The sequence below is a fragment of the Mesitornis unicolor genome, unplaced genomic scaffold (genome assembly GCF_000695765.1).
Source record: "Mesitornis unicolor isolate BGI_N332 unplaced genomic scaffold, ASM69576v1 scaffold11010, whole genome shotgun sequence".
Taxonomy (NCBI): domain Eukaryota; kingdom Metazoa; phylum Chordata; class Aves; order Mesitornithiformes; family Mesitornithidae; genus Mesitornis; species Mesitornis unicolor.
This window is the reverse complement of record NW_010159006.1, coordinates 1-10,085: the sequence shown is the minus strand read 5'-3', so window position 1 is coordinate 10,085 and position 10,085 is coordinate 1. Positions and strand designations below refer to the sequence as shown.

At 48.7% G+C, this 10,085-nt stretch overlaps 1 protein-coding gene across 1 annotated transcript; it reads right to left on the bottom strand.

Annotated features, from left to right (window-relative positions):
- Nucleotides 1-1,085: 1,085 nt before the first annotated feature.
- LOC104541304 (chromosome unknown open reading frame, human C3orf18) lies at nucleotides 1,086-6,693 on the bottom strand. The gene is given in 5 exon segments (XM_010185340.1): nucleotides 1,086-1,166; nucleotides 3,260-3,283; nucleotides 3,356-3,485; nucleotides 5,056-5,081; nucleotides 6,460-6,693. Coding segments are annotated over 5 exon segments (495 nt in total).
- Nucleotides 6,694-10,085: the final 3,392 nt, after the last annotated feature.

The following is a 10,085-nucleotide window of genomic DNA, read 5'->3' as shown; positions in this document are numbered from 1 at the left end:
CATGAGCAGAGGCTAGCACACAGCTCCATGTTTCCTTCAGCGGGGAGAAGAGAAGGCTCTGACTGCAGGTCCTGGCAGGTAAGGAAGTATGAACCAGCTGTTCACTTATCTCTGGAGGCAGACATGGGGCTGTTGTAATGGTGAGCAAATACATATTTTTCCTTATTTAAAATAAATTATTTCATGGCTTAATATTTTTTTCTGGATAACACTCTGCGCTGTAAGAAACTTCCCTGAGCCAAAGCAAGAGAGGGGTACGGGAACCTCAGTTCTATTCAAGTCTTCTCTGTGGCCCAAGCACTGTTATTCCTAGCTCAACAGCAGGCAGTCACATAGCCAGACATTGACACCTCCTGCCCCTAGCTGTGTGAATCCCCCTTTGTTTATTTGGCAGCCTTAATTTGAGATATTCAGCTGCTTCCTCAGTTAAGATGTAATCAGCCAAATATTCACCATTTCACTTTTAAAAGAATTCCCCATGGTTCAACATCTCAGGTGCACATTTATCAGCAGCCCACATGCCACAAGGGGTATAAGCCCATTGTATGTGTTTTCCCTGGTGTGCCCTGGATTACCACCCAGCTAAGGGAGTTGGTTCTCCTTGCTCAAAGGGGCTTTGCTACCAGTTGCCCCCTCCAGGATCTGCCACAGCTGTCATCACTGTATAGAGAGACTCACTTCTTGCTTTCCTTCAGGTCTGGTGGCACAAAGCCAATGGGAAACACGCACCTCTCCTTCCCTGACCCAGAAAGTGTGCACATGTGCTCTGACAAGTTAATCTACAACAAAGCAGGCGCTGTTCCTAAGTACACAGCTTGGTAGATGGTATCAGTCAGCACCAGCCCAGAAACTGAAGCTCAGGAGCTTTTACTGGTAACAGACACACCAAAAAATCACCACTGCCATCACAGAGAGTTTGCTTCCCAAAGTGACAACAGTTCCCAGTGCTTGTGCCCATCTGTAAGACAAACCAACAGGGTGACCAGCTGGGCTGAGTGGATTGGCCATGCTTGCGGGAAGTCACTGGTTTGTTGGCTTCATCCTCCCCAGTCTCAGCAGGATCCCAGAGCAGGGGCAGGTATTGTTCATGCATTGATGGCATTGGCAACGTCTGTGAACACAAGACGGCTGGGTCTCTGGAGGGCTCCTTGACTTGTCAGCGGAATCTGCATTGAAGCAGTGAAAGATGAGACCCAGCAAGTCTGCCTTTGCTCAGGTGCGTGTGCTTGGGCACAGCCTGCACAGCATTAGATTCCACCCCTTACTAAGGGGAGCCTGGTTGACTAGCATGGCATTAGCAAGGCTGTGACAGAAAAATACAACAGGCCAGAAAGCAAGTCAGCACATCCATGCCAATTTAAAATCCCCACATTGTTGGACTACTGGGACTCACTATTTATATATACAAGGCAGCATAAAAAGACTTGAAACATCAAGAAGGCCTGGAAACGTGCCATAGACTGAACTTTGGCTGCTGTTTTAGACTCTCCCTCTCTTACTCTGTTAAGCTTTTAAACTCGTGTACTTTCCAAGCAGAGGTATCTTGCATTAGCAAGCTCTGGAGGGATCTGAGGTATCCTGCTGGCCAGTCCCCATATAGGAAGGATGTGCTTTCACTGTGCTAAGTTTAACTCTGGACTTTACTATCTGAAGGGAAGTCCTCTCTGTGCACTAATAGAGAGATCTGATGTTTTCCCAGTATGTGCTGCTCAGAGGACAAGATCCTTTGCTTTTATATAGCAGTACTTGCTTGCCCAAAGCGGGGTATGAGATATGTAGACTACATTTCATATTCTAACACATACATCTCTCGTGTGTTCTTTGGCAGGTTGGGAAGTACATCTCAAGGTAAATATTTTACAATTGCAGCTGTATTTATTATCTCCTTTTTCCCTTTCTGCCCACACCAGCCCTGCCACGGATTATCTGAAGGTGTAAAGTGGAAACAGGATTGTCTGGGAGAACACCCGTTCCTGGAACTGGAAAAGCAAGGGAAGACACAGGCAACACAGAGCAGCTGGAGAGGGATGCAAGAAAAGGCAGATGCCTACTCTAGGAGGAGGCTGTATCACTGACAGAGACGTACCTGCTGCAACCATCCCTGCTGGCTCTGTCTTTCAGAAGGGCTTTTTGTGTGTGGTGGTGATGGCAAAGGAAACAGAAAACACTGTGAAGCTGCCTGCAAACAATGGTGAGAAGCCCTTTTTCCCTACATCTCCTACCTCCTGGTACACAGAGGGAGGATATAGCCTCTTGTCAAAGGCCCATCTGGACCATTAACCAAAGAACAACTGGCCAAGCTCTTTCCTAACTCACGAATGTAGTAAGTCAGTTGTCTCCAAGGACCTTGTAATTTCTCTGTATGCTGCATGCTTTTGAACTCTCAGAAGTGGTAAAAGCAAAGCTGCTTCCCCTCTCCCCAAATTCAAACTGAGAACTCTCCTCCCTTCTCTCTTTGAGCCATGCCTGCTCTGTGCCCAGCAAGGTTGGTCTGGAGGTGCTGACAAGATCAGATGTGCCAATTCACAACAACATGCAGGATTTCTGCCTGCATTCTTAAGGGCTTGCAGCACAGTTAACTGTTATGACTACAGGCTTTCCCTCAGCAAGGCCTTGTTCCACATTTGTATCCTTAGACAAAGCAGAGATACCTTAAAACTGGGGAGAAGGTATTTGCTTTTCAGTGCCAGGGCAAGGAAGCCTCCTGGGCATTGAAGCCCCCTCTCCCAGAAAACTGCACTAATCCTACTGCTCCCCTGTGGTGCTCTGGGTGGTAAACTGTTGCAAACTCACCTTTAATTACTGAAACTGCCCTTCTCTCTCCTAGCTGAGTAAAGCCAGCACTTACACTTCCCTAGGCTCTTCATCCTAATTGCCTGACTCTTCAATCCATCCTGAGCACTCAAAATGCTCAAGACCCCATTTCCAGGGCTAGCAGAGATGGGGGAAGCCCTCCCAAAGTCTTTCACAGAGCACCTCCTCTCCCTTCTTCTCTGATTTACGTGTCTGCAGAGTTGTTTCTCTCACAACTCCCCTCTCTGCTGCTGCCTCTGTAGCAGGTTTTTCCCCTTCTTAAATATGTTATCACAGACGTGCTACCACCATCACTGATTGGCTCAGCCTTGGCCAGCAGTGAGTCCATCTTTGAACTGACTGGCATTGGCTTTACTGGAAATAGGGGAAGCTTCTCACAGCTTCTCACAGAAGCCATCCCTGTATCCCCCCCCAATACCAAAACTTTGCCATGCAAACCCAATACAGTTTCCTTACCCTACAAACCCTCCTTGACTCTGCAACAAAAGCAGTGCACATGCCAGTGGTTGTGCTAACAGACTGGCTGTTCCCTGCTGCCTACCTTGCTCTGTGATGCCTGGGAAGATGCTGCATCTCGCCCATGTTCCAGCAGCTCCTGCTCTAGTTCATCCTGTTCCTCGGTGGGATCGAAGTTGTACATGGGCATGAGCTGGTGCCGTAGCTTCTCCAACCTGCCCATGGGAGGGAAGGGAAAACGTTGGTTTAAAACCTTAGTAAATAGAAAGACAGCTGCTGAGGCTGCCTTCCCCACCGCTGAGGCCTCCTGCAGGCTGCTTCATTGCCACTTGCTGGATAAGGGTATCCTGGCGTGTGATGTCCTGCAGGGATGAGGATAAGAACCTACTACGCACAGCTGGCAGGAGTGGAAGATACCCGGAGTGCAGTCACAGGGATTAATTGCCATCACTAATCTATGTTGGCAGGCATTACGCACAGAGGAATCAGACAGGGATTTAAGTTCCTGCAGACCTTAAAAGATCCAAGTTTATGCGGTGAGACAAAAGAGAGGGTGGAACACACTGACATTGTGCAATCTCTCCCCCTGTCCCTCTGCCCACAACCAGTCCTGCCATGTTGCACCATGCCTGCCAGCAGAAGTCCGCTTTTAGCTCCAGTGCCTAAGAACAGTACTTTAACTCTGGGGTTGAAGTACCTAAAAATAAACAGAAAATAGGAGAGATTCTCATAGGAGGCTGATGCTGCTCAACCAGACAGACTGCTCTTACTATTGTATCATTGCTCCAAGTGACAGAGCTATAAAGTATTACCCCAAGGGGTCTCCCTAAATACTGGGCAGCTCAGTGGTGGAGGACAGACGTGTGGGCACGGTCCCGCGAAAACACTGAGCCCTGTCTTAATCTGTCGCCGAGTTTTGGAGGTGGGGGAGGGAAACGTGTGAGCAGTTACTGGCAGTGTCACCACAAATATCTATTCTGGCAAGTGCTAGGATGACACACTCCCTCCCAGCCTCTGTATGGCTTTGCCAACACAACCATTATCTCCAGCAGTGCCATGGTCACAGGCCAAGCGTTAGCGTGTTATCTGGGCTTCAGGGCCTGGCTTGGAAATTTTACAGTGGACAGCAGTACTTCTTGAAAGTCTGTGGCCAGGCCAGGCCACAGTCAGGCAGGGAGGAGGCACCACATCTAATAGAGCTTCACTAGCATCTCTGCTGTCAGAGATAGAAGAATCAAGAAGTGTGTCACCCTGCAGGCTGCTCTCCTCTCTATTTTCAGCCAGGAGCTTAACGAGGAAATTAAGACACTAAGTCTCAGGCTACAAAGCTGTGTCTCTGCACTATGATGCTGTCAGCTGTTGTGACTGCAGCTAAAGAGGCCTTCAGCCTTGCAAGGCCAGTGTCATTGGCGTGGGCTGTTGGAAAACACAGGGACCTGGGAATGGCTGAAACATGAGATCCACACCTCTTATGATAGAGTTCCAAGCTTCTTTATACACTCATTACACTTTCCTCTGTTTTAGTGCATCTCACAGATGAAGCATGAAGAGTTTGCAGGATCCCTAACCTCCTCCTGCTCAACCACGATGTGTGAAGCTCTGGCATTAGAATGTAGGCCAGTACCAGGAGGGCAGCATCTCTGTCCCTGCCTCCTTCACACACAGCTGACTCCCCATAGGCTTGTTCTCAAACAGCCATCCCTTACACTCTCCCTGTCCCCTTCCTAGCTCTGTCTGGATTTTGAAGCACTGAGTTCCCTTCATCTGACACTAGATGTTACTTACCTCTTCCTCTTCCTGATATACAGAACCTGAAGGAGAAAGAAAACCATCGTTACAACAGTCCCAGTAAGATGCAGAACAGCTGGGAAGAGAAATTTAGGGCACAGGGCACACAGAAAGGAGGTGCAGCAAGTTGGTGTCACTGCACACCAAAGAAGGGGGAAGGGAGAAGTGACAGCCAAAAATGGAATTTCCTATGCGTTGGTGTAAGCTCAGCAGCACACCCAAGTCTGATACTAAGTGCTCGAGTGACCTGTTATTAGGTGTGTTAGTAGTAGTCAGAGTATTAGGTGTACTATTATTAGGTGTAGCTCAGCACATTTATAGTGGCTGCAGCTCTTATATTGCAATTCAAGAGTGGATGAAGAACCTTCCCTTTGTGGTTTTCATCTGTAGATTTCCTACAGCATAGAAGTGCTGTTACCCACTACCCAGGATACAGGGAAGAAGCAAAGAGGGCATGCGCAGGGACTTGCCTCATGTCAGCCAGTAAGTGGCTGTGCTGGGAAGAAAGCGAGGCTTTTGGCCTCCAGAGCCTTGTTCTGAGAACTACCAACGCTGGATGTTGCTCTTGGGAACTTATGACTGTTTCCAGGATAATGTTTCCAGGTTCTCTCAGGGGCTTTTGGAAAACCTCCTCCTTTGGCCTGCAATGAATTTTTGCAGTAGTCCCTTTCTGTGTAGGCTCCTCTGCTGGTTGTATTAGTGAAGCTCTTCCTCATGAGAGGAATGGGAGCTTGCTGCTACCTTCCGTTCTCTGTTGGCAGGTAAACGATCTGGTTATATATCAAAAGAACTGCAGTGCTTGCATTGCCCATGTCAGGCCCAGAACCATAGCTTCTGAAAGCTTCTGCCTATGGCATTAATGGCAAAGTTACTTACACAGCAAATCCTTCAGGACTCTGCTGATACCGAGCAAGCAGAACCTTGGATTTGCAGTCCAGAATGAGTCTAGCTAAAATGGATTCAGGATGCTTTAATTCAAAAAGGCATGTCCTCAGGGGAGATTAACATGGTTTCAACAGTGCACTTCAAGAGTTAATCGAGATGAACTTCCTTGCGGGTCTCTGTGTTGACAACGTTTAAATCAATGCAGCTGTTCCAGTTAACAAGTCAGAACACAATCTGCTTTGTGTTCTTCTAACTGAACTTCCCATTGCTATTTAAAATAAATACTAATACTCTGTATGGCATCCTCTAGGCCTGCTGAGCATCCTGCTCAAAGTAAGCACCAGGGAGACTGCACAAAGGCCTTAAAAAGAAAGGGATCTCAGGAACTATCAGCTCCCAGCAGTTCTGGGTGAGCCTTCAGTACAATGCAAATAAATTATTCAACCCAGATCAGTCCTAGAGCCCCTTTGCCATCCTCCACCCTCAACAGAGAAGTATTTAGCAGGGTTCTCTTACCATAGCTACAGCCAACCCAATCACAGTAATGATCCCAAAGGACAGCAGCATTGTGCTCATGCTGGGTCCAGTGCTGGTCACATCTGGGACTTTGGTACTGTTGAAACTGGTAGTCTCAGGGCTTATGGTAGCTGTTTCTGGTACAGTCACATCCAGAGTTGTCCCTGGCTCTGTCTTGGCTGTGGTGGTAGTGCTGTGATACACGTCATGCACAGACGGTGAGCTGTAACTCATACTGCCAGCTCTTTAGCTCCTCTTACCAAGCTGTTGTCCTCACCCATGAGCTACAGAAGGAGAGAGCTGCCCTCCAAATCAAGGACCCTCATGTGAGACCTATGTTGTAGGATCATCGCTGATGGCTTTTCTTCATAGGAACCACACTGGCTTCTGCCTAGGAAAGAATGAGAACAAATGAACAGTGCAGAGCTCTTGGAGACAGGCACGTCCTTCAGCCAAACCTTCCCAATTTACCAGTACAATTTTTGAGATCAGCTTACAGATGCCCACTCAAAATAAGAACAATATTTTTCAGGGGTACTGAGAGCCCCTGAAGTCATGCCTGATTCATGTGAAGTCAGTGATACGCTCTCCCCTCACTGCTTCAGCTTTGCCTCCTTGCAGGCACTTGGCAGATCAATGTGGGGACAACCTCAGAACCTGCCTTCGGTCTGCTTCAGGCTGAACCAGGTGGCTTCTACCCACCCCAGGAGAAAGAGCATTTTCCTGCTTCTCTTCTGTCTCTTGCTTTTAATTTATGGAAAGTTATGTGGATCTCCTCATTGGTGAGAACTGATCAATAAAATGGCACTCAGCTGTAAGGCGTCCATATCTCAGGATGCTTTTTATTGAATCCAAAGCAGGACTTCCCTGTTGTGGTAGTCACTGCAGTATCCATTGCCCCCCTGTCCCTCATCCCATGCACTCTGGAAAGGCAGCTTCCTTAGAGCAAGGTAGCACCGGTCCCTCATCTGCTATTAAAGGCAGTGAGTATTTCTCAAGTCCCCCATGAAAGCACCCACTCAAGCTTAGTCATGCACTGCTAATTATCAATATTAATTTTAAAATTAGCCCAATTTTGGATTGGAGTTGTGAAATTTGATAGATCTATTCATCCAGAAAACATGAGAGGCTTTAATTGCTTCATGCTCCTATTGTGCAAACGATCAGGAGTTGCGAAACACCAAGGGATGATCCTGCTGGAAGTATTTGCACAACTATGTTTATAAAAACCACTGTATGTAACATTAGTTCAGTAATTGCTCCTGTGAAAATGCAGCTATCTCTGGAGCAGAGCAGTGCTGACCCCAAGAGCTATTTTAGCAGCTGATAATTTCCCTGCAGTTTAGCAGACATTACATATCTGGACTGGAATGCAGCCAGGACGTAAGGGTTAATGAGCTCTGAATAGAAAAAGATGTGCCCACAAAGAGAAATGAGCCACTGTTCTGTTCCTCTCTGTTCTATTCTAGGCAAGGTTATCGCACCGTTCCCATTACTGTGACGCCTTGCTGCTGCCTATAACTGCATTAAGCAGCATGATTAACATCTGTCACTAACAACTGAAGCAGGGAAATCAGAGCAGGCAAATCAGGCCGCCCTGTGGTCAGTCAGCAGCCCACGCAGCCAGCTCGACGCGTGCAGCACTTGTCCTGAGCCACGTACATCTCTCACCACGCACGCAGGACCAGTCTCACAGCTCCCTGGGAACAACTTTTGTTGGGGAATTCTGAAGTGCCTGGGAGACTGCAGGAGCTGGCAACCAACCATGAGTGAGAGAAATGTGAAGACAGCTCTTCTGGTTTGGTCCCACCTAACACCATACTGAGAAACAAGTTCATTGCAGCTGAGAGACCACGTCCTTCACTGACCACCAAACCATGCACGCCTGGTACAAACTGTGTGGCGCCTGGGTTTCCCCAGCCATTATTGCCCACAGTGGAGCTCAGAGGCAGTGGACACTTGGGCACAAAGATGGCAAATTTGAAATCTGAGTGGCACAACAGCAGCAGCAGCTATGGCCCTGCAGGGAAAGGGAGAGAATGCTGAGCAGGTACCAGGCAGACTGAGCAGCTGCTCAGGGAGAACCACTGACCTGTGCTATTCAGAAAAACTCTCCACTCACGTTTGAAAACAATCCACCACCAAGGAAATCAAAAGTGGAAAAAGAACCAAAGTGAAAGGAGTGAAGCAGGCCCAAAGGCTTAGCAAAGTATGGCTCCAGATCTCCAACAGGTCCTGAATTTTGGAAACAAAATCTGTTTTGGAAAACCATTGGAACTTGGATGTTGAAGCTGACACCAAGCCTTTGGGCAAGACCCCTTCTGCATAGGCCTGACACTGTGCTGCTGTGCATTGTTCCCCTGAGTAAAATTAGGTTAGGTTAAAGTTAGCCAGCAGAAAATCTGGTCAAGTGGGGATGAGAGCTCTTGTTCATGCTTAAAGTCCTGTGCATGCTGAAGGATTCCCAAGCCCAGAGACCTTGCTCTAAAAGCCATCCTGGCTGAATGGTTTCTGACATGGCTTAGAAAACCAGCTCGAGGGCCAGAGGAGGGTGTTTCTGTTCCCAAGCCCTTTCTGGCCCAGGTTGCAGAGGGCTAGATGGGGAGACTGAGCACAAGTATGGCCCAGGATCCACACCTTACAACAGCAGAGCTGGGAGTGGATGATCTTTCCCACCACCTTCCTTGCCCAGTCGTCATCCTGGTGCTGGCAGTTTGATCTGCAGGCTGGGCACTTTCTGTGCCTCTGATGGCTGCTCTAGGGACAGGGACAGCTACTACCTATAGCTGGCAGGTTTCAACACAGTCCATGCACAAATAGAACCAAACAGAAGAGGAACCAGATCCTCAGTTGCTGCGAGCTGGCATTCTTCCATTGCCTGCAGCACCAGAGCCTCTCACACAGCCAGGACCGCTCTGTGCTGGGCTCTGCTGGGTCTGGGGATAAGAAAACATTTGTTTCTCTCCTAAGCCAGCATTTCCAAACTGGTCTCTGATAGGTGCTGTGGTGGCCAACACCTCTGAGATGCAGAACATCATGCCAGGCACTAGCTTGAGGCTGCTGGGTTTTCTGAGTCTGGGTTTTAAGCTCTCTGTGCTGCAGTTTCCTCTGAGGTATGACAGGAATAGAGGTTTGTGTCACAAGGATGAAGATGGGTCACAGGGTCTCTGGATGAAGAAGGCAAATAATAACTAGTATTTCTTCTGCATTACTTAGCCAAAATAAAGCATCTCTAGTAATTCAGCAATGGGTTGCTGTCTACAGGATGTGGCTTCCCAGTGCATGAACTTGTGGTCTCTGGCTGACCAGGCTCCAGGGCACCCCCTGGGTACGGGGGAAGCACTTGCTTGCCTGTGCCCACTGTCCCGGAGCCCCTCAGGTGCCCCGGTCCCACCCCACGCAGCAATGTCACCGCTCCTCTGCCTCCACACTGACAGAAATCCGAAATAGGAGCGATCGCCCTGACCCCAACCCTCTCCGGGCAGTGCCGCTCCCCACTGACGGGGACTCTGTCCCAGCGGACAGTCGCTCTTTCCCCATCCCGGAAGAAGTTTCCAGACGGATAACGGGCTGTGCAGCCCTTCCCGCTCTCAAGCGCTCCCCAGGCGGTGACAGCTCAGCCCAGG